Source organism: Pomacea canaliculata, linkage group LG10 (genome assembly GCF_003073045.1).
Source record: "Pomacea canaliculata isolate SZHN2017 linkage group LG10, ASM307304v1, whole genome shotgun sequence".
Classification (NCBI taxonomy): domain Eukaryota; kingdom Metazoa; phylum Mollusca; class Gastropoda; order Architaenioglossa; family Ampullariidae; genus Pomacea; species Pomacea canaliculata.
Window position 1 is genome coordinate 13588663 of NC_037599.1, and position 24261 is coordinate 13612923.

Sequence of the window (24261 nt, forward strand, 5' to 3'; positions counted from 1 at the left end):
TGTAGTTAAAATAAAAAATAGGTTGAGAGTGGGGCAGCTGGTATGCAGGCATTCAAGGTTCTTTAGAGGGGCAATGATGGTATGTGGTTCACTGGCATATGGAAGCTAGAGCTCTACCTTCTCCTGCAGTCATTTTTCTTCTAGATGCCCAGTCTTTTGGAAAAGGCATGGGGAGTTGTTCAGCCACAAGCCCTAGACTCGGCTATCACCCTAACCGTCAGGCTACAAAACCTCCCTAAGCACACATTAGGAACACGATGAAAAAAATGTAGAAAGACTGATAGAGCAATATAAACTCAATACACTGCATTCCCATGTCAACAGAGTAACCTAAAGACATGCTGGGAATAACAATGCATGAGTATATGCAGAAATAAAGGTCCACAGTGAAAAAAAATTTTCTTTTTTCGACAAACTTCCTTGTTTTCATTAGTCCCTTAAAGCTTCGACCTATAGAAGTTCGACTGCATAGCTTAAATTTGGTTGAAGCTGTGTTGGGCTAAAAGCCTTATATATTTTAAAACACAGTCATCGCTTACCCCTCAAAAAAGAAAATATAGAAAGGATTAGAAAATAGAGACTAGTGCCTGTGATGCCCCAATTATACACCATGATAAATAACTTAAAATGTGGAAGAAAAAGGTTTCAGACTTTTGTAGTAGCTTATCCAATTTTTTATTAAAGAAAAAAAAAGTTCTTGATTGTAATCTACAACAAAAATCACACGCTTCACATTTGCTGCTGTCGTCTGGCAGCTAAACAGTTGCCTCCCCTTCTGAAAACAAAGGGCAGTTTGTAGCCACGGAAGGGTGTCAAGGCCTGTGAAGATGTTTTGAAGATGCTAGCTTTAGATAACAGTTCCTGACACAGGTAACCAGAAGAGTCTCAGTTGACTTTAGAAAAGTAGGTTTTACTCTCCTTCACACCAGGTTTGATGGTGTCACTTCCAGGTTTCCAACCAGCCGGGCAAACTGCAACAACATTTAGGTACTTATAAATCCCCGCAAGATTAACAGACAACTCCCACAAAAATGACTGCAATTACACTAATTAGAATGTCATAAAACAGTCTTCTCGCTTCATTTAATAATAGAATTTAGAGTACATTTCCTATGTAGAACCAAGATCAATAAAATCCACATAAATGATTAAACAAGCCAAAATCTAACCAAACAACAGCAACATTAACATTAACGAACTGCAAGATCAACTTTGGAGTGAGTAACTTAAATCAGCTTTATCATTCATTTGCTGAAGGCAAGCAAATTTGAACAAAGTTTTGTTAAAAATCATGATAAAGATGACAATGAAAACATTTGTCACCTTCGCCATGCTTGTCAGTGTACTGGAATGCCTGCACCAGCCGAAGTGTTTCATCTACAGATCTTCCCACAGGCAAGTCATTTATGGTAATTTGTCGAAGTGTTCCATTGCCATCAATGACATAAAGACCTCTGCAAAAACAAGAAGATTGTATTAACACTTAAGAACAAAGAAATACACATGCTTTGCAACAGTATCTTGCCTTCCTTTAACTCTAATTTTATAATCAAGTGAATTTTGATGTTTTGCCTGCAAAGTGGGGGAAAACTGAATTCTGGAAACTGGATTACTTGGAGAAAACTCCCAAAGGCCATCCCCACAAACAGCTAACACGATGAGATCTGAACTATGGACCTTTGGAGAGTGGTGTCCCTTCCTCTAAAAGGCTTGAGGAGACCAGTTCTCTGCATTTTCATTTTCTTGGATTTGTTGTGGTTGTAGTGCTTATTGTACTGATCTGCACTTTTTTCTTACATCAGCATTGTGTTTGACTATTTACTTGCCTGTGGCTTTTTATTCATTTCTCTGCTAATATCAACTCTCACTGTTGTTAATCCTGACTAATGCAATCGCAGTTTCTTCATTTTTAAAAGTTGTCCCTGGGATAGATTTTACATCAGTGCCAAACAGTCATCTGGCAGAAAAACGACCTGACATTCGTATTAACTTTGCAGAAACACAGGAATTTTGTCTGTTTTGTGTTTGTAATGCACAGAAAGCCTGGCCTTGGCTGGGATACTGCTCTATAAAAGCTCACACCATTATTAAGTTCTCACTGCAATGGTGACAAGTCAGTGTTTTAATTACTACACCACTGGGCATTTCAAGGCACACCCAGGCAGTTCAAGTTCCTTGTATGTTTGGCTTAAGGCATGTGAACCAAGCATGTACATAATATTAGGAGGACTGCACCACGATGTCCAAATTAACTCTGAAAATACAACTACAGCGCTGTGTTTCGCTGATATTTCATGACTATTCTGGAAGACTTGCTGAGGTCAAGCTGAAATGCTGCAACTGTACCTTAAGATCCATAGTATAAAAACTTCCATGTTGTCCATGGAGAATCTTTGACATACCCCTGGAATACTCACTAACACTAATGAATTTAATAATTGGAAGTGAATCACTGACCGGTAAGCAATGCCATCCTCCTCCTTAAAGCAGCCATAATTGCGCGAGATTTGTCCAGTTTTGTCCTCCAAAAGTGGAATGTTCATGTTCCCCAAGCCTCCCTGTTTGCGTGGTGTGTTGACCCTGTGAGAACCAGAGGAAAATAAGACAATCTTTATTTTGCAGGATTTTGTTAAAGAGAGAGAGAAATCAATTCTCAAATAATGTCGGCATACATATTAGATCTTTCACGAGTCAAGAAGTCTTAACTACTTTTAACAGATAATACTTGTAAGACCTTCCTGTCTCACAAATATCAGTTTGCTGTGACCTGTTATTACACATACACACGTGCCCGTCCTATATTTTAACAGGTCAGATGTCCCTGTTTCCTTATCTCTTGCATGATAAATTCTACAGCCACCCCTTGGTTTTAATATTAACCCTCCCATTAACTTGATCTTGAGAGGTACAGGATTTAATGGTGACAGGAATCTGCTACAAGTCCCGTGAATAATGAGTGAGGGAAGTGTAGTCCCACAACTGAAGAAGGGAGAAGCAATTAAGATACTTAATTATCATGATGCTGTATCAGAATGCTAATACAATCACAAGATAACTAAGTATAAGTCACTCTGCTAAATAGTAGAAGTCATGTGACGGATGCCACACCCACCATGCCAAGTGAGAGAAAACACTGTCAGTGGAGCAGGCCAGCACTTCACAGTTGATGGCACGGAACTCTTCTGCACGGTCACTAAAGGCGATAATCTCAGTTGGGCAGACAAAGGTGCTGAAAATATAATCGTGTCAATATTTAGTCAGCCACTGAAGCAAAAGCTTGATGTTAAAATTTTAACTTGCACTCTGTACTATGTGCAACAACACTGACTTTACTTACTCCAAGTTGCCTTTTACACAGGCCTATATACACACCATACCCCCAAAATGTCAGCAGATGGGCTTGTTAAATGGCAAAGCTATGATGGGGTGGGTGCAAGGGGTAGAGGATATCAGGATTCTGTTTCATCATTGCACACATCTGACTGCAGGCCTCATCATATAACTGAGAATGTACCTTATGCAATTTTAGAGCTGCATCTATAGACCAGTGTAGCAGACTTTGCAGTTATTTCTCTTGAATGTTGTTGTATAAAAATGTAATCACACACATGACTTCACTGTCAGCACACCACATTGGTCTTAATAAACATGCACATGCTAAAGAAAAATTATATACACATCTCAAAACATGCGTGAAAACAATGCACTACAGTGTACTTTGCTGTGCAACATTTTTCCAGGCAGACTAACAATAAACATGAATCTTTCACTGGTTCAAGGTTGGGTAGTGTTAACTCATGGTGTCGGGATTTGTGATAAGATGCAAATGAAACGCCTTAAGTAATCAAACAAGCACCTCCCCTTCTTTCATTCTCAATGTACGTGATTTGCACGAAAACATATAAGCTTCTGGCTGCATTAATAATAAACCCTTTTAAAATTGCACTGTCATTGGTGTAGTACCCTGGGGGATTGGAGCTAACTGGTGAGATCCTCCCTCCCTCCCACCTATCAGTTTCTCTAGGCCGTGACAGTGAGACACAGGCCTGACATCTCAGTAGCCTCCAGTCACAAAATGGGACACTCCTGTGCCATGCCATCCCCTAACACAACTATACACAGCCCCCCAACCAACTCTCAAGACATGTCTTTACTGATCTTCGTCGGGAGGGAAGGGGGCTACATTTGGGGCGCGCGTGCACTCGGTGTGTGTGTTTGCCCGGGTACGTCACTACGGAGCGTGAAGAAGTGTGCGGGAGGAGTGAGCTGCAGATCACATGCACAACGACAAACCAGTCCGCTCACCGATGTCGTCATGCACGCCATGTCCTCCGTCTGCTGACTATCACAGATGTCAGACGTGCAACACACCCACCTGTCCAACCGCCACAGATTCTGTCATCACTAACTGCCGTCTAACTTTGTCTAACACTCAAACGGATTCATCTATGGAAGGCCATTTTTCATTTCACTTTTTTCTGCAAAAGTGTCTAGGTTCTCACAGACATCATCAACAGAAATGAGATGTCAGCTGTCAGACATCTGCCGATATATATTCCTGCGTCATCCGAGCAAAAGGTAATTCTAGGGGCGGGACGATGAACGCACGTGAAAGTACATTTTCTACCCGTCCGTGCAAAAAATTCATTCACATATCTGCTACCACACAACCCTGACAGTTATTATCACATCACCAGCAGGTGTTCGGCACGAAGGGCGGGTAATGTTCGACAGGTTGTCACGAGTTTTGACAGAATCGATCAGCGAGCTAACAACCGCTTGTAAGGTCATGAGCGCGCCACGCCGCCCTCCGGTGGAGGTCACGACACTGCCGCGAAGTGTGCACGCCACCGGTGACATTTGTTTTCTAGATGAACGTGCGGAAGTCGTACAGGTGACGATACTGACTGACAGCCACAACACTCCTGATTAGCGCATTTCCTAGGTGCTAAGTAAAGAAATACACGAAAACTGGTACAAAACAATGTCCAGTGATAAAGTATTACGACAGTACGAGTCTTGACAAGTTATAACTGGCCCCCACCCTTCCCTCCTTCAAAAAAAAAAAAAAAAAAAAAAGGTGGCACACCGAACCGCCACACTCAGTCTCCAGATTAGGCTGGAGAGCAGTATCTGAAACTGTTATCAGGTGTTTCAAGTCTATTTTCATGTTATACAACCCTTACATGTTTAATTTTAGTCCGAAGCACCTTGGTTACAAAAACTACTCGAGGGAACTTGAGCAGGTCTTCCAGCATGACCTCTAACAGTTAAGTGCAAACACCAGAATGCCGAGCCACCCAGTCATCAGTCTTAATTCTGTATACGAACGCTTACAGTCCAATGATTTATTTAGGTTTTATAATGTAACTGGTGTCAAACAATTCTGTGTAACAGCCACACAGGAAACATGAACATTTGCTGTCAAAGTGCAATAGCCAGATCTCGGTATCCAGCGGTAAGAATACGGAGAAACTAGTTTATTTCAAGTTAATTTAACGAGGGATACAGACTGGGCACAGGAGGTCACACGATGTCAGGAACTACTCACAAGTCCAGTGGGTAGAAAAAGAGAACGACGTATTTGCCCTTGTACTGGGTCAGGGACACGTCCTTGAACTCTCCATTGACGACGGCCTTGGTGGTGAAGTCGGGGGCTGGTTTGCCCAGGGATAGCTGTCCTAGTTGAGACATCTCCTGCACAGTCACAAAGCTCACATGTTAAAGCAGCACAACACAATACCTTACCCTAGTACCCATGCATGCTTCCAGAAATGCTATGTCAGGAAGATAATATATATATAAGAAACAGTGGATATCCTATAATGTCTGGTAAAGATGCCGACCATATCTAAGTCGTCCGTCTCTGGGTCTTAAAGCAGCAAAGTAAGATCACGAATGTGGATCGTATTGTATGGAGCAAGGTCTGTAAACAACTTCACAACAAAGTTCAACAAACTAAACTCTCAAACAGCGAACAAATCAACCACCTGGACATCTGATTAAACTCAACACCAGACGCGCGGAGGTCACGCAGTTTACCTGTTGTTATACAGTGTCAGCCAATTAGCAACACGTGCAACCCGGAAAAAAAATAAAAAAACACCTGGTTCTGAAAGATGCGAAGAGTCAACTAAAGGTCACACACTGTGGACTGGGCATCAGGGGCAAGGCTGCACGCCAGGTCACACGGAGGTCACGACACTGCTAGCCTGTGTCACCGCCAAGCCTCGCGCATCTCCGTGAGACATTTTTTGTCCACCGTGGCACGGCTTTCATCCCTTATCGTACCCCACTCCCCCAGCCAGCTACTTGGCTACTCACCTTCCACACCACCCAGTTCCCTCCTGGCACGGAAACAGCAGTACTCAGTACAAGCCGCTCCAACCCCAACATCCTCATCTATTGTTGACTGTACATGTACATGAATAATAACACGTGTGTAGACTCACATCAATGAATGTCTGTAAGGTTGCAAAAACTGAAACCCACGGGTAACGAGAGTAAGCATGATCACAGCCAACACTTCCAAAATAGCTCCTCATCCACTCTAAACATGTCTGAAAGTGTTAACACGGATACATCGTTAGTGGTCACACAACCCTAGTTTGTGTGGGCACCGTTACTGCCACGTCTGCGGGTAGCGCTCGGCGCAGTTGTGATCATCACCAAAACCCATACAATGAAAGGATTCTGGTTTTGCAGCCACGCTGGAATCTCCGTAAACCTTGGTCACCCGCTGCGCCCTCTTGTGGCAAGTCTGGCCACACCTTGTCGCGCTTGGGGCCAGCGTCAAGGGGCAGTAGCTGCGCTCATTCGTCTGGCCCACTCCTCCCCCACTGCTTACTTCCTTAACAAACAAAAAATGCGGATGCGGGAACAGTCACCTCCGGCAGACAACCACTAAAAGTGCTCAACAAGAGAGAAAACAATGAGACAAACACCCACACAGAGGCTACGAACCCGATATCCGGGAGTCGGTCCACGCTGCTCACCAGCCACGTGACTCGGCGGTTTGTCGAGATATCGCTGGTGGGAAACAAGGTGCACAGATTCCTCTATAATGAAAGGCCGGATGGCGACAGTGTGGCATGAACGTCTGGACCGGATGAAATACGATGACAAAGTAAGAGAGAGAAAGAAAAAAGAAACAAAGGCGGGAGAGCTAGCGCGTCAACGTGTTGGATCATGAGCTGTGCGAGTCGAGGGGAGGGGAGGAACAGAGTGCAGGTGCTTCACTATTACGTCACACCCGCTGCGCCTGAATAGTCATAAATGAAATAACATAACGAAAATTGACAATAAATCCACAGCTGGCACGGTGAGCGGCAGAACCAGGAGGAGCCGGGTACCTGGGTTAGTGTGTAGGGTCGAGGTCTCGCGAGAAATCGGCTGTTGAAGCCAACTGCACGCCAGTGACCTTTACCTCGGCACAGTATGCCCTCGTTGGCGTCCTACCTTCTCATCAGTGACGTCAACCTGGTGCTGGCGTTCATCCCGACGCTGCGGCGACACCCTGGCTTCGTCTACTTTCCAGCTGTAAACTCGATACATCCTATGGAAACCACTAGCAACAGCACGCCATGCCACTACCCTGCTGACTGAGGGGTCTTTCGTCACGGCCCCTCCCCTCTTGCAGGGGATCTGTACCCCTCAAGCACACCCCCTCGCTCTCGTCACCGTCTGCTTGCAGGTCACGCTGACTTGTGAGTCGATGGTGCCGCACACACTAATCCCTCGTGAGACTATCACTGTATCCGCCAACCGCGCCTACGACAACCGACCACCACGTCGGCTCACTGCACACGACAATCGATGATGACACTCGCCATACACATACGGGTCCTTTGCCTGTCTTATACTCGCTCCTCCTGTGTATGCCTAATTAGTAACAGACGCCATTAGTGTTACGCACATTAAGGGGGCCTACTGTTACTAATCGAACACGTGTCGAATAAAAAGCAGCGATGATGATCGAAAGTTAGCCAACAGAAGCAGTGCTGCAAGTTTGACTTACAGACAAACGGACTCCACACTGTCGACAACAACCAGACTACTGCTGGGCCACAAGAACGATGTGTCTCGCATTTCCTCCCTGTGTTATCTCCTCATACCTCCCTCCGATCAATGACAGGTGTGCCCACACGCGCTCAGTGCACATGGCGCGGTCTAATTACAACTAATAATAAACGAGGAACACCAGGTGTCTCCTCCTAATGAAGGCTGCATGTCAGGTAAGCTGTGCTAGCCTCTCCTTCCCTCCTATGTGTCTGTGAACTTGAGGGCCACTTGGAAGGACACCTAGTCCGTTAATGCAGAATCATTTCTGTTGTTAGAAACTTGGCTGTAGATGTGTTCCTGGTCTCAACACTTATCTGGTACCGGAAAAATGATTTTATGAGCGCTGTTCGTATCTGCAGTTGTTCTAGTTCGTCTTACAAAATTAAATCACACTTAAAAGCCAGCAGAGAAAAATCTGGCAGTCATCTGCAAAGCATCCACAGTTCCGTGCAGCTTGGTGTCAAGGGGCATCGATGACAGCCTGATCTCCGTATAGCATGTTCTGGCTTACATCCTGTAACATCTTGTCACAAGAATGCCTCCTCTCACGGCTTGGCGGTCACTGGACAATGTTTTAAGTGGTTGGTTTAGTGTCGGGTTTGTTTAGCCACACAGCCCGTCTTCCACGAAGCCGCGTTTCCAATAACAACGCCGAACTATCTACACCAAGATGCAGTTTTTAATTAAAGCTAAAAATGAAGACTTCGCTGATCTTTGAGACCACCCACGACCGACCCGCTTGATTTGTAACACTTCAAAAAGTTGGAAAGTGAAGGAAGTGAAGGGGGGTGCGGTGAATAGGGGATAGGAGAGATGGAGTACCTCGACACTCCCTTACAGACAAAACGAGCACGCATCCATCCTACAGCCCGGGGCTTCTCCCAGTTAAAAAAAAAATTTTCCATTAGTAGCCGAAAAGTGCACACCAATGAAAATTTCTCAGTATTACTGTGACCTTAATAATAATCAGCATTTATATGGCGCCTTTTTAACATGTACGAGTCACACCATATCCAAAAAACTCCGATGAACAAGTTAACAATAAATGACACAAGTAGTATTTTCTGAACAAATTTGAAAAGAGAGATTTGAAAGTCAGAGAAAGTCTAACACCAAGGGACAGACAGTTCTAAATCCAAGGTCCATATAAAAGTATGCCACTGAATTCTGATAACAAGTGACAGCGAATTATGACCTTTCAAGTTTTTCATACTTCTTTCGGGATGATATCTTTGATCTAAGCTATCTCGCCCTCGGCACATCTCTACATGTGCATGTGTTACAGGGCTGGCTGTCTTGCCGTGCTGTAGCCTTAGTTGCTGACGGCGTAAAACACCAATCCCCCCCCCCACCTACCCCTTCCCAGGCACATCCTACTTGTGCCCCGTGAGGAGTCTACTATCAAGGAGTGCAGTTGACCCCGGGGTCAGCCGCCTAGCAGTCTTACTGTGTCATCACGCGGCCCTCTGCTCACTGCTCTGATAAAGCAGCAAGACAACGACCATCTCAGGAATCGCACACAGCGTGAGGCAGTCTGGAGGGGGGAGGGGGGAGGAGACAGAGATGTGGGCGGGGGGAGATGAATTATCAGAGGCAAGCCAAGCAGACATACAGTGTCTCAACAAAGACCTTTTCACCCCCATGACACACCCGAACAAGCGTCTCTTTAGACCCCGAGATAATATACCTAGGGACTCCATGTACACACAGAAGTAGTCAAAAACAAGAAAGCGATATATTAGACAGGTGGCAGTGGAGAAATGGCGGGGAAGGAGAGAGAAATAAACTAGACGACAGAAAACTTGAACAACTCTGCGTGACTTCTGCCATTTGCCGCCTACAAGCATGGCCTCGTGACCGGCATGGTTAGCACGACTGGCGAGTTATTCTTCTCACTCAGCACATGAGCTACTGTCCTCACATCGTGCTTTCTGACGTTTGGTTATATACATGGGTCACCAGCCTGATGAAACTGAACTTTCAATGGCCACAATCATTTTTTGTTTTATATTTTTATTACTGATATCGCTGCATGCAACTGATGCTAGAGTACTAATCTTCAGTCCTTACAATCAAATGTCAGTTTAACAACACAAGTAACCACGGGCATTAGCTATGTCATGCATGAAGTAGCTTTACAAAAGAAGCAATATGATGTGAAAAAGTATATAAATGGTAACGACCCTGACAGACTGCAAGTTTGAGACACAGCCCTCTCTAAAGAACAATATACGGACATCACACACATCAACTTTATCGCATTACCATTATAAAAAGAGAAGGAGGAAAATGAAGGGACATGATTTAGAGGCGTTCTATTTATCCTCAATATGAATGCATTGTCATTTTTCAAATCCCTGGTTTTAAAAAAGTAATGTTTAGAGGGTTGGGTTCAATTTATACAACATTCCATCTCCAATACATACACCCACCCAAAAGACAACTCTCATTATGTATAAAGAAGTTACTTATGTGGTAGCCAAAATCAAACAACTTCCTATTGCCAAAGACACTTGGACTAGGGGAAAACAGATATGGATCGCTTTGACCTCCTCATTCATCGCCGCTACAAAACGATGGTAAATAAACTAGAATATACCACGGCAACCGAAGACACGCGGGACACTCGTTATTGACATTTTCCACACACCGACAGACTTTCAGTTGCTCGCTACAGTACACTGAACAATCTCAACGATTTCTACCACAGTTCAGTTTCGCTTACATAAGAAATTCCATTCTGACAACGCGAAATACCTCTCGCACGAGAAATAACATTCTGACAAAACCAAACATCGCAATATCTTACCTTTCCGGATTTGCAACACCCTCCTGGCATTTTGCAAGTGAATTGTCTTGTTGCGTTTGAGCACCCTGAATTGTACCCGCCTCGGTGGCTATGCTGACTACACTGAGAGCTAGACACAGCCGAGTATCGCAGCCTCGCTATCACTCGTGACCTGACGGAACAATGACACGCCAGCCGCTGACCTTTAGTCGCGCAGTAATATAGGGTGAGTAGCCGGACACGCGCCGCAGCCGCTAATAACTTTCCACCGAAAAAAAACCTGTCCAACCAGGCGCAGCCAGCCGGTCCCCGGTTGGTTGATGCGTTTCAAGGAAAAACCAAGCCTGGCCACTCGTCAGGTAGGTCCCAAGCCCCAAACAATCAAAGCAGGATTTGCGCAGCGCAAAGCGACCGGCTCGAGCGTTACTCAGCGATTTTTCCTGGCTATGGGGTCGCGAGACATGGCCGGGTGCACGCGCACTCATCGCTGAGAACTCGAGCTCTCATGTAGCGCATTTTCATCACCGGCTGTCGCCGTGCATCGCCTCATCGACGACAGTCAGTGCTGAGTCCAGTTTTGTACAGGTCATCGTTCATCCTGAGATTTATGTATATTGTGTAACAGTTTATAGCTGAATGTACACAAAGAACATTAAAACTTATGTTTAGAATGTATAAAATCGTAGGGATGGCTATATGAGAGCACGAACTAATTAATATCCCTGGACTGCTGGCAGACGATTTTTTTCCCCCAAGTTAACTGCTAAAACGAGGCATTAGACGACATAACGTCCGGTTTATTCACATTCTTTGTTGAGGCTCGCCGAGACTAACAGTGGATCACTTCGCAAGAGGCTAAGCGTTGGTCTTGGCAAAAAGACAACAATCCTCCTGTACACGTCCTTGATGAGCGCAGTTTACTTTGATGACAATAATGCAATTCTCTGGGGATTTTTAGGTTTATCCTCTGATTGGTGTCACTAACAAAAGTGGGAAACAGAAACCCTTAACTACCATTTGGTTAGAGAAACAGTCCTAAAACCTGAAGGTGCATATATTAGCTGGATTGATACCCACATGACACAATATAATTCCCTAAGCTGACCCTGGGGTGGTTGCCTAACACTGTGGAAGGTTGGGGAAGATGAAAAGGAGAAGAGATGACACCAACCTTGCAAAAGCTCTCCTGTGATTGGCGAAAGCTCAAAATTGAAACACCTCACTCCTCAACTACTGACCATGCAAGATGACTAAATTTTTTTCATATCAGCATATAATGTTCAGCACCTTAGCATGTGCCACCCACTTTATCACAAGTCAACATTTCTGATAATAATAGCCAGTATCTGTTGTGTCCAATATTGACAAGACTATTTCTGGTACAAGACAGCACTTTAGTCAGGAGACCTTTTTAGCAATGTGGTATAACTGATGGCTGTTTCAAAAGGTTGAGGAGCTCCCAGGTTATTTGTTTTAAGTCCTTTAAGATACTTCTAACATAAATATTGACAGAACAACTATGTCTAACTACCAGGATCAACTTGCAAAGGTACATGTGTATGCTACCATGTACATGTTATGCTAGTGTGCAGAAAAAGAGTCAAATAATGTAAATGTTATTCATAATCAACTTAAGACTTTCTAATATTGTAGACTTACAGCAGGAACTAATCTTACAATCCTGCAAGCAGGATGTGATCTTTTGACCCTTATGACTTTGCACTTTCAGCCAGCAAAAACACCTGGCAATGTTTAACGTTTTTGTGTAGAGCTAGGAAGCAGACTAATTGCTATGATATTTTGTTACATTCAACTTTGGTATGTGCATGACATTTAGAGAATGCTAGCACAGTTCGTACTTCACTACAGTTCCCTCTTTGATGTCAAAGAAAGCATTGGTTCCCATGACCTGTTCATGGCATGTATTTAATCCCTATGGCATGTATTTAATCCCTTTCGCTAGAATTACTTGTCTTCTGTGTTCAGCCCATACTTGAACCTGGGCTACCGTCTGCTTTAGTTTACCAAGGAGAACACCTGCAGGCAGACAAAGGGTTCATTTCCAGGCACACATTTGGGGGAGGGAAAGAAGCATTGATGATACTAAGCCATCAACTACCAGAGCAAAACAACCCACCCTCTCAACTAAGAAAGAACAGCAAACCCTCGACGAAATCTTCACTTTGTGACCCCCGATTCTCACTACTCGATTTCCTTACTAGAAGGCTGAGTCAACAGCGTGACTGCGGAATGTTATTCCTACCAAAGCAGGTTGTTTCTCAAACTCTTCATGCTAAATATTCAGTTTTGTACACACAACAGTTAGAAATCTTATCTCTCTCATTTTCCACAGGTACATCAACATTTATTTCTTGTGTTTTGCTTTTTAAAGAGACTGATGCTGCTGCCGTGTAACAGGAACTGATGAGATACTCGTACTCTGGCCTGAACTAACAAACATAACCATTGCAAATTCAATCATAACAACAAAAATATTGTCGCTCTTTTACTTTTCCGGAGTAATGCATGAACCTCTTCCACGGAAAGTTTTGTACATCTTGCTATACAACCTTTGTACCAGCAACAGCTAGAACAAGTATAAAACTAACGTGTTCTCTCCTTCAGCATGTACATGGTGTGCTGCTCTGTAAGCATCCACTGTGTAATGTCAGTTTAGCCTCGGCTGCCGAGTGTTGAAACAAGTCAGTTGCATTAACAATCCCAAAATAGCGTAAATGGCAAGAGTTTTAATTAAAGACAAGAGACTCCTGAAATTATGATTTGTTGACAGTACTTACCTTTGTAAGGCTTTATGAGGACCGCTGCAACCGCAAGGGGATGTAGTGTGCGCTGAATGAATCAAGCCGGTGTGGGTCACGTGACGGCGTCCAATCTCAATGCTTGCCGATACAATGGAAGAGTATCGCTAATAATGCCTATGCCCAAATCATACCCAGTCAGTTGAGCGTAGCGTATTTATAAATAAACGTTCTTTTTAAAAAAAAAGTTTTCAAGTGAACTGGTAATAGGTAGAAATCCCCACAGGTTATACATCTTACAGTACACAAATTTAGATGTGCCTAAATTTTGTACGGGAGACAACAATTGTAGACGTTCCTGGGAGGTGACGAGAGAGTACTCTCCCTGCATTTCGCGCTCTAGGAATCATGGAGTTCGTGATGGAATTTATTCGCAAGCCCGAAAAAAAAAGGCTTTGTCGTAGTCTGTGCCTCACCTTTAATTTCAGCCAAATGTAGTTGTCAGATAACGTGCCGTAATTGATAAGATCGATAATTTTTATAATAATAATAATTATAAAGTGAATTTATATAGCACTTTACCCCCATCATCAAAGGTAGCTCGATCAAAGGGCTTTACAAAGAAATAGAAATATAAACATACGTAATAATAAAAATATAATCTCAAAACAAAGAGCTCATTGTGTTCTCACGTTGAGAAGATGGTGAATACCATCAGCATAAATGCAGTCACGACAGCAGTACTAATACCAAATTATTAATTGGACAATACATAGATCAATCATAGTAGTGAGACTGCATATCTAATTAGTCTAGATAATAAAACTCAGGACCTTGTTAGAAAATTGTTGATATTTTCTACACGATTGCAGTTATAAACATCTTGGAGAACTTGTAAGCAAAAGTGACTATTTCTCTTAACTTTTCTTCCTCTACATCTCTGTCATCAAACTGCTCTTTGATGATTGTATCCTCACTATTCTTGTCACCAGAACAACATACATTCACAAGAATTTTAGTCATTATGCAGAAAAACAATGGAACTCTCGCACCTTCCATATCCACCCTCTATCCACCATATGAATCTTTTAAGTATGTACTGATTAAGACACGTACACCTCTTCTTTGAGCATTACTCGTAACATTAACGGTCCACAGAATGAATGCTACTCCTTTTTCACACACCCACTTTTCTATTTATTGCTTCTTCCTTAATCTTCCTCTGCTGAATCACAGCACGCTTAGTTCTTGTTACCTGATTCCATGTTGCATTTTCTATATTTGTCTTTTAGTAATCATCAGTACTGTTGCCATCCTTCTGTTTCTTTGTATGTTGTCTATGTCTCATTGTTGTTTCAAAAGACAAGAAAAAGCTCCTTATGAGCATGAGTATGTACTATACAAATCATACATTTATTATTATTAAGGTACGACTCAAACCTTTTGTGCCACAAAGTGTGATTTCCATTTCAATTTCCAAACCTTCTTCCACCCCATGTAAAAAAAAAAAAATGATAACAATCCGTCTTCCAACTCTCAAAGAGAAAAAGCCAAGACTGACATATAACTAGATATTTATTTGAAATGTGAAAAAATATAAAACAGCTGTCAGGTTTGATCAACACTACAATAAAGAGATTATGTCATTTATAATATCATCTATGATAAAGTTTTTTTCCAACATAAAATAGCTGCAGACCTTAAAATATAAAACTTCCAGGAATACCTGGAACTAACAGTTCAGTTAAACTTTGTACAGGTATAGATAAAATTTATGCACTGATATTTTTTGTTTGTTTGTTTTTTTTTTTTGTTTTTTTTTTTTAGTAAGCCAAGCCAATGAATATTTCAAACTGCAATCAAAACTTCATGATAACATGATTCCAATGGTATTAATTAAAATCAGACAGACTGGTATGTTTGTGCCATGAATAAAATGTTTTCACCACATTCTATTGTGTAAAAAGTTGAATTGTACATACACACATCTTGACAGTGACACACACATGTACATGTGCCTGCAGAACTCTGTGTGTGTATAGTTTAGATTTCTAATATTAGATTAAAATGATCTCTTTCATGATTATGCTGATAATAAACAATTTTATGACATGTTTTATGACAGATGTAAATAATTCCAAACAGATTGCAATGTCAGGCACCAGGTAGATACAACACAATACAGAACATGATGTACAAACAAGATTCTAAGTGTTATAATCTATCTGACACCAAGTATATACAGAAAATAGGGAATAAAGACAACATTCTCTTTCAAAGATACAAGTTTTGAAATTAGAGTACATGTAACTAATATATTCTCTATTTGGAGGATTAGGGTTATAGGTGCACTACATTCTACAACACTGATGGTTAATAGTTTTAAGGTAAAATTAACTCAACAATCAATATGCACAGCTTCACCTCCTCAATGTCTTAACCTTCACCCGATGTTTTAGGATCAGGTGCTATTTGTTTTCTAGATACTTCTTTACTTGGCTTCAGCTTGTCCATGATATTTTTTGTACATTTTTCACATTGTGGAGCTAAGTGGGAGGCAGCCATACTTGTGTTTTGCTCATCTCTTGTTCAGTGGCTTTAAAGTCTGTTCTTGACAGAGCACAGCCTGTTGTATTTCCAATACCCAATGCTCATCTTTCTGCTCTCTCCAGATGCAATGCTCCCTCCTTGTGCTTCAGGCGACAGTATTCAACAAGAAAGCTGGCAGCAGAAGCAATGAGGAGAACACCACCAACAACATAAAGGATAAAACCCCATAACAATGTCACTTGACCATACTTGCTGATCTCACTGCCAAACATCACAGCACCCAAGAATACAAATGCCACTGTAATAGATAAAAGCAGGGAAAAAATGAATATCAACAAGGGCTCGTTTTGAATAGAAGAAAAATTAAATATAGAAGTATATAATTCCTCACCAAAACATGGGGTAATACAGTGGCACATCATTTATAGATAAGGACTGTTAAACTCAGGTAATGGTTCCAAATATATTTTCAAATCTTCTCTGAATGAGATATCTGCTTATAGGGCTAGCAATTGTGGGTTTTCTCAGGTGAATTCTTGCTTCCTTTCATGTTCTTGCCCCTTCTACCCATTTCTTTAAATTTTGCAGTGAAACATCCTTTCTTTAAAAATTCCCTAATTAACGTTTAACAGAAAAATGTTATTTTAAGCTGTATAGTGTTTAGATTGCTTTCAATGACACCATCCAACTGTAAGAAGAAGGGCATTTTGGATCATGAAGTTTCAAAATTGTTCCAGTAAATTTTAGAGCAGAGCTCACCTTTCTACAGAATTTACGATAAATTTAACATATTTAATGTCAAAAATAAAAATTTACCTGCCACCATATCAAGAATCACTGATATGAAAATGAATATTTTCCTCTTCTGGCAAATAAAAAGGCTTCGAAACAAAATGTTTACAGCAATGGCGACAAATGCTAAGCATGCACATGCTTGTGTTGCTTGAAACCAGCCTGCAAATACAATAAATATTAATGAGCATTCCTGTCAATAAGTCATTAAGTCACAAGGTATTTAGCTAAGTTGACTACTTTCTACTCTTTCAGCATGCATGCAGACATGTGCATGTATACTCCCACACATGCATACACAAACACACTTGCCTGGAAGATATCTGAAAGCCTTGAACTCTTTGTTGAGAGTGCTGACACATTTTGAGACGGATATTTTTGATTCACAGCCTTCCCACAGTCCAAATTCCCAGTGGCCAAAATGGAAGATTGCCCAGTGTGGTACAGAGAACCCAACAACAAAAAGCACAACAGCAACCAAGAAGATTCCAAGGCCGAACTTGCCCACATTTGTCAGGTTGCCCAACATGATGCTGTTAATAAACCAGAGATTTCAAGCATCTTACAATTTTTTAAGTATGGTAACAATTCTATTAGGAATACATTTTTGAATTCCAAGCTTTTTTCAGAAAATCAGAAATGTTAAAGATGCTAATAAATTGGCCAGGCAGTGGGGATATGAAAATAAAAATGGGACGTTTTGTGGATTTAGTAAAACCTCCCATTGACATGCTGCATTCAACTGTAAGTCACTGAATCATTTCCCAATGCTCAGCTTGTGCCAGTCACAGGAGCTGTCAAGCAGGCAGTTTCTATACCACTATATAAGCATTGATTATGAAGCTGCTTGGAATAGGTGGAGGGTAAAATGATAAAGCTTTCATTTTGTACAATTTGTTTCATATTTTCAAATGTTCTCATGACTAAGGATTTAGTAGATGACATTTGAATGCAGCTAATATTCAAATGGAAATATTCTGCGATGGTGACAGACACTGTCACTTTTTAAAGTTATAATACTCAAAATAGTAAATAAAAACTCAACAGCACAATTCCAGCTCATTTTCTTCTTGTAAATATGACGACAAAAAGCTTAATATGTGTGGCAAAAAGTATGTGTGGGAATGACAAATCACAAATAAATGACATGTTGACATGTCTACTTGGTGATCTACACCTGTTATGTTCATGCGCGATATTTCACAATCGTCTGGATTTGACAGACAGCTAGTCGTGAAAATGTGAAAGTATGAACTAAGGTAAAATTACATCTACTCTCTAAGCAGAGCTTAAAACATGATCGGGAATCAGGTAAGTAAAGTGACAACAACAGAAATCACAAACACAGGAACAGTAACTCGTTACCGAAATTGGCGGAAATTAATTCCTCGTCATAAAATTAAACCACGGTGACACGACTGATATATAAAATTTATATACTTACAAAATACCTGATTAACAATTATATTTCAATCTTCAGCTGCCACGGCTTGTAGTCCTTGTTGCAAATTTAAAGTGGCGGTAGTGCATTGTGTTGATCTCGCGAACTCTCCTGTGACGCGCAGATCGAGGACGCACCTGTCTCACCTGTCGCCTCACCTTGATCGGATCGCAAGGTACTGCTGTCGTTATGGCTGCATGTAGTGACCTGTCAGCAAGTACACTTTAAGTGCTTCATTAAGAAGCTGCCGAAATTTATTTGCATCCCCGAGGTTCTGAAATGCGAGGTCGTGCCGACAGATTGAAAAAAAAAAAAAAAACAACAGACTGTAGAATGTTCGACTGTTTCACGAGCCGACCAACACATCGACACATGCCCCTCGATCCCCATACCAACTTAGAGAGCAGAAGAGATCGTAAGAACCAGTTGGGGGAAGGAGGGGCAAGGTTCGAGAAGCTTTCCACCTCCCGAAGAAAAGTGTTTTGGATGTGATTTTTCACAAAGGTAGAGAAGAATTAGCGAGAGGCACAAAATATCATTTTAAAAATATATAGCAATTTATATACTCTCTATAGTCTCTACAGTTGGTAGCCCCTATTTAAAAAATTGAAGTACACGTACACTGGTTTAAAGGATGTAGATTTTTATTTATTTATATCATTCACAAAAACATTGTATATAATCAAGAATTATTTTAGCAGGTCACAGAGAGACAGCCACGACAACAGTTTTGCTACTCATCAGTTGTTAAGCAAAATAAATGCAATAACACTAAGATATATATGTAAATAATTAACATTTCAGAGGAATCTACGGCATATAAAGTAGCTTTCCCGTTCTGTACACAGACTTTTTCACTCTCCTTGTCTTTATGTTTACTGACATTATTTATCCTTTGTTTACTGAATGAATGCGAATATTGCAGTGTGATTCTGTACTTATCAAATAAGCTTATAAATTGTTCAGCGAGATCTGTCATCCACATGTGGAAGAGGTTTTTATGTTTTGTATCTCAGCCAAGCTGACAAGAAGAAGCATATCTAAACAATTAGCTTAACCAGCGTCTAAAACAGGTCAACAATTAACTGGAATTCCATTCCCACGGATGGATTAAGTCTTTTTTTCTTGTCTTCACCGTGTGATGACAGTATGGTGGACACCCACACACACAAACACACACATGCACACAAGTCCATCCTTTGTCTTCTCAAGAAAGACAGGAAGAAGTCAGTATTTGCGTTCTCCCGGCTCAGTCCCATGTGCCTGGCACTCAATGCGGTATTCGATAAAGAAGCAGACGGCGGAGCCAACGAGAAGGATGCCCCCGATGATGTTAAAGGCGAAGCCCCAGTTCAGCTACATGTAACTGTTCTCCATGATCCCATTGCCAAACACCGCGGCACCCAGGAAAGCGAGAACAGCTGCGAAACAGACGGAAGCATCTCTAAATAAATGATGTACAAACATCCTGCTTAGCCTCTTCTTGCCTACCAAAAACATCCCACACAGGCAATACATACGACTGTCAACATGAATTAGTTTATTGTAGACTGAACATGCACTGTATACATTAACTCTGGTCACCAACTCCAGTCACAATATGTAGCATTACATCTTCAAAATCAAACAGGACTTAGTGTTTAAAAACAGTCGTTCTAAGAAGTGCGGGGATCGGAAACACACACACCCAGACTATCGCCCAAAACAACATTTCCGTTCTCAGCTTGCCTTTGATAAATTGATATAAGCCATTTTGAAGCTTTGGGACTCCAGTGAATTAATTACTATTACACAGCTTAAAAAAATTCCCCAAAGACATGTCATTACAGGGTGTAAGTATGCCACAAAATGTAAAGCAATACCAAAGTTTTGTACGCAATGGGTTTTATATATATATATAAAATAATAGCCGCACAATCATTACCATATTACCATGAATTCATCAAAGTGCTTATTGACGCTTACTCAGGTTTGACATGAGACAAGAGCAGGAGGGCTGTATATGGGCTTGGCTTCAGTTTGTGCGATTCTTTTGTCATGATTTTAATTTGTTTTCTTTTTTTAACAAATGTATAGGGAACAATAACAAAGCATTTATTCTTGGTGATGCCGAGTTTCAAGACAGAATTCCCAGGTCCGGCCAGGGGTGGAGCAAGAGTAAAATGGCGGAATGGCGCTGGAGAGAAAATTATGTTTTCCTTATTTCTTGAGCGTGTGGGCCAGAATTAACTTGGGATTGGTGGATACATGGGGCGAAGTCTTTTGAGAGAAGAAAGGCTAGGACTGAAGTTAATTTAATTCAGTCCAACAAACCCCTCTAACTTACTCTTTAATTTTGAAATCACTAACCCTGAAGTTAATGATGAGAACATTTTATTAGGCTACCAATCTTTTAACTCTAAAGTTATTTAAGGATTTAAATTATGTCTCAATAAACAGACCTAAACAATACTAGAAATTTAACAATTTCCTATTGACAATTAGTGGTTATATTGAAATTATCAAACAGCTGATGCCATCGTGCTTGAACTGACCTATGTCCATGCAGCTTTGGTCCTACTGAGCTTTGTATGCAAGCTATCGAATAGTACATATTAAGCACAAAAATTTCTTTGTTGTTGTAAAGTAATCCTAGCACTTTTTAAATTCAAATTTTGAAATAAGTCTTTAACCAGTGTCCCCAGTATTGGTAATCTGATTAGCAAAGCCAACAAAATTCCTTGTAATTTTTTTTGTTTGTTTTCAAAGCTTTCTAAGCAAACAAATTTCATAAATCTTCCTTTTGACCATAATCAGTACTAGCAAAGCTAGGTTTGACCATACTGTGTCTCCAATAGAAAAGCGAGGCATGAGGTATAATGAGGCATAAACATAATTTATTTTCTTTACATCCATTTTGAGAACAAGCTGATGTGGATATCGGTTTTGTTGATATTCAGTTGCAATGTGGCCTTGCATGCTCTTTGTATGACAGGCCAGAGACGAGCTCTTATTGTCTATACTCTATAGATATAACACGAGCAGACACATAGGCCGACCATCGGCACAAACGAAGCCACTGACAAAATCACTGGCCTGGGTCTGCTAGGTACACCCTTTGGTAAATATTAGCATGCAAGTATTCTCCTTGGTCAATGGAGATGCCCAATGATTGTACCAGTCCCAGTACTTTCATTGAGGAAGAGCAGCAAACAACCATTTGACTTCTTGTGCCACCCTGTGAAGCTTTTATGTGTGACAACAATACTTGACGAAACAACATGCACCGGACACAGCGAAAAGGATTCCTCCCATAATGTCGAAGGCGAAGGACCAGCTGAGGGAGAGATTGGTGTACTTAGTCACCTCACTGCCGAATATCACGGCGGTCACGATGGCGAAGACAGCTGTGAGACAGAAACAAGCATGTGTAGAAACTCCTTGGTTTGTCATCTCATTAACTACCAAACTCATTAATGCTACAAGCAGACATTAACTTATTTCTGGACCTGGTAAAAATCACATCCTTATCTCAAAGTCCAGTTGTGCCCAAATAACACCAGATATCAGAGCACTGGATTACTTTCATATTAGAAAGAAAAATTTCAGAGAAAAATCGTAATCTTTCAACGCTTACCTGCTAAAATATCAAGTATAATAAAGGGAACATGAAAGTTTTCCAGGTTTTTAAAGATGAAGAAGATCCGACAAACAAAGGTAGCCATGATGCACATGAGGGCAAAACAGGCGCATGTCTGAGCTCCTCGGAACCACCCTGCCGACACACATTGGCAAATAACAGGAATGACAGACTATGTCCCGGCATATTATACTGAATTATTATCATTTTATGTTTAAATATAGAACTAAATCAAAGCTGCACATAATTGAAGGATTCAGATTAGTTGCTGAAACCAAATACCTACGATGCAGGTTTCAAGTTGTAGATATTTGCGGCATGTAAGCCAGAGCGGCTTATTTGTGAAAAAAAAGAGATTTGAAAAAATTAGTGTGTGTGTTTTATATAGAAATTTACGGTAATTAGAAAGGGGAACATGTAAAGCAGCAGGAGAAACGAGTGGAACGCCAAGCGAACGTCACCTATGTAAACACGTGTATACTACGTCACCTGCCTGTGTACCCAAGGTCTTTTTGTGATCATGTGGTTCAGGCAGCAAACCAATGCCAAATACCTGGAAGGCGTTCTCCCAAGATACGGAAGTCTTTGCTGAGGGTGCTGAAGCAACAGGTTCCTGCTCCTTTTGTCGAGCAGAGCTCCCACAGCCCAAATCGCGAAGTGCTGGAGGGGAAGGTAACCCAGTAGGGCACCGAGAAGCCCATGACAAAGACCCCGACTCCAACCACAAAAGCACACAAACATAACTTCTCAAGCCTTGTCAGACTGACTATCATGATGACCTGCTCTGAAACAGTGTGTTTATAAAAAGATTTATTGGGGGTTATCAAGATTTAATATTTTTCTCGCGGGGTATTGGGATGTGTAAAATATATACAAACATCTCCACATACATTCATATCTATCTTTATATAAGTCTCTCTCTCTTTTCTCTCTCTCCCTCTTCTCTCTCTCACACACAAAGTTGCTTATAGTGAAGTTACTATACTGTTCTTAATAAGCATGTGGTTTTTCCGTGAGAACGATGTATGTTACTGAATTTTAATTTTAAAATACATTTTGTCCTGTGGTTGTTATGTGATTAACTTGCCAGCTCGTCCAGTGTGACCCTATAGGTTAACTTTGGGTTCTGGGTGGGTTAGTTTTATAGTTTTATAGTTAGGTATATATATATATAGCTTTTGTTAGGGTTAGAGTTTGAGGAAGGTTTGGGTTATTATTTGGGTTCGTGTGTTGGACAGAACACTTGAAAAGACATTTTTGTCATGAACATCTGATGGCACCTTTAAAGGGCTGACTAGAAACAATAGTATTTGCACAAGCGTTTCGCAAGGTAGGTAGGTAAGTGTGAAAATAAATTAGTCGTTTCCCTTCCTCATGCATTCCACCCACGTGGGATGACTGCACGTGCATTCTGTGGAGCATTGTGTGAACTTGTAACAGAGATATCAACAGCTGCTCGTGCAGGACACACTTTGCATGTCATAAAATAACTGTGGTGTCGAGAGAAAGAAACTAGCCTCAAAACCCACCGAGATCCTGTTGAGACAACACAACAACACAATACCTGCACACCTGGCTGCTGTTAACCGTGACACCTGGCGGTGGCCGTGGAACTTGTCCTTCACGTCACGTCTTCAGTACGTGTTGGCGTCGGCTTGCCACCGGCGCCTGAGTCGACATCGCTGCTAGGGAGTCAGACAAACTCATCAGCTGTCATCGCCTGCTACATCTGTGACTGCACCAACGCGCGATAACCACGTCACAACTGATTGCAAGATTGAGAGCGATACGAAGACATGCAGGCTGTCATAGGGCTAGGCCATGGGATCTGGCGGATACACCGCAACCCAGCAACCGATACTTGTGACAGAACTTTCCTTGAGCAAGTTTACAGGAAGTAGCAAACGTGGACTGACAAATACATAAGCATACACACATTCATAGCATTATGTCACTTCACTGTCTATTGGGTGACAGCATTTACATGTACATGGTAATTTAGCAGGGGAGGGATAATTTTTTAATGAAAGGCTCAGCAGTTGTTTTATACTCTAGAACTAAAGTTCTTGCTTACATGCAAACATACTATCTCAAGGTGTAGAGGTGTGCACTTTGCAGCAGCCTGTGTTGATGATCAAGAGCTGTTAGTTTTATAGCATACCTTATAAAACTGAAACCAGTGACACTGCTAAGCAAAGGGTGTTCTCCATGGCTACTCACCTGTATCTTCAGGTAAGAATAGCCTGTCACA

The 24261-nt window shown here is 41.5% G+C and overlaps 3 protein-coding genes across 11 annotated transcripts; all 3 read right to left on the reverse strand.

Annotated features, from left to right (window-relative positions):
• Window positions 1–656: 656 nt before the first annotated feature.
• On the reverse strand, window positions 657–13795 carry LOC112573157 (peroxiredoxin-like). Of its 6 annotated transcripts, none has more exons than XM_025253266.1 (6): window positions 13648–13795; window positions 5552–5697; window positions 3113–3229; window positions 2458–2580; window positions 1324–1454; window positions 657–971 (listed from the first exon to the last, which is right to left on the reverse strand). In XM_025253266.1, the coding sequence occupies exons 2-6, from the start codon at window positions 5692–5694 to the stop codon at window positions 886–888; spliced, it is 600 nt and encodes a 199-aa protein (XP_025109051.1). In that variant the 5' UTR covers window positions 5695–5697; window positions 13648–13795; the 3' UTR covers window positions 657–885. The 6 variants fall into 6 exon arrangements, with proteins under 6 accessions (XP_025109051.1, XP_025109050.1, XP_025109053.1 ...); XM_025253265.1 differs by lacking the exon at window positions 13648–13795 and adding an exon at window positions 10871–11119; XM_025253268.1 differs by lacking the exon at window positions 13648–13795 and adding an exon at window positions 8018–8131.
• Window positions 13796–15170: 1375 nt separating this feature from the next.
• Window positions 15171–18334, reverse strand: LOC112574216. The gene is made up of 4 exons (XM_025255115.1): window positions 18316–18334; window positions 17263–17483; window positions 16975–17112; window positions 15171–16456 (listed from the first exon to the last, which is right to left on the reverse strand). The coding sequence occupies exons 2-4, from the start codon at window positions 17477–17479 to the stop codon at window positions 16260–16262; spliced, it is 552 nt and encodes a 183-aa protein (XP_025110900.1). The 5' UTR covers window positions 17480–17483; window positions 18316–18334; the 3' UTR covers window positions 15171–16259.
• Window positions 18335–21247: 2913 nt separating this feature from the next.
• On the reverse strand, window positions 21248–23764 carry LOC112574217. 4 transcript variants are annotated; one of them, XM_025255119.1, is made up of 4 exons: window positions 23583–23764; window positions 22564–22789; window positions 22008–22145; window positions 21248–21777 (listed from the first exon to the last, which is right to left on the reverse strand). In XM_025255119.1, exons 2-4 carry the CDS (start codon window positions 22781–22783, stop codon window positions 21620–21622), a joined length of 516 nt encoding a protein of 171 aa, XP_025110904.1. In that variant the 5' UTR covers window positions 22784–22789; window positions 23583–23764; the 3' UTR covers window positions 21248–21619. The 4 variants fall into 4 exon arrangements, with proteins under 4 accessions (XP_025110904.1, XP_025110903.1, XP_025110902.1 ...); XM_025255118.1 differs by having other exon boundaries at window positions 23575–23764; XM_025255117.1 differs by having other exon boundaries at window positions 22564–22794; window positions 23583–23763.
• Between the last annotated feature and the right edge of the window lie 497 nt (window positions 23765–24261).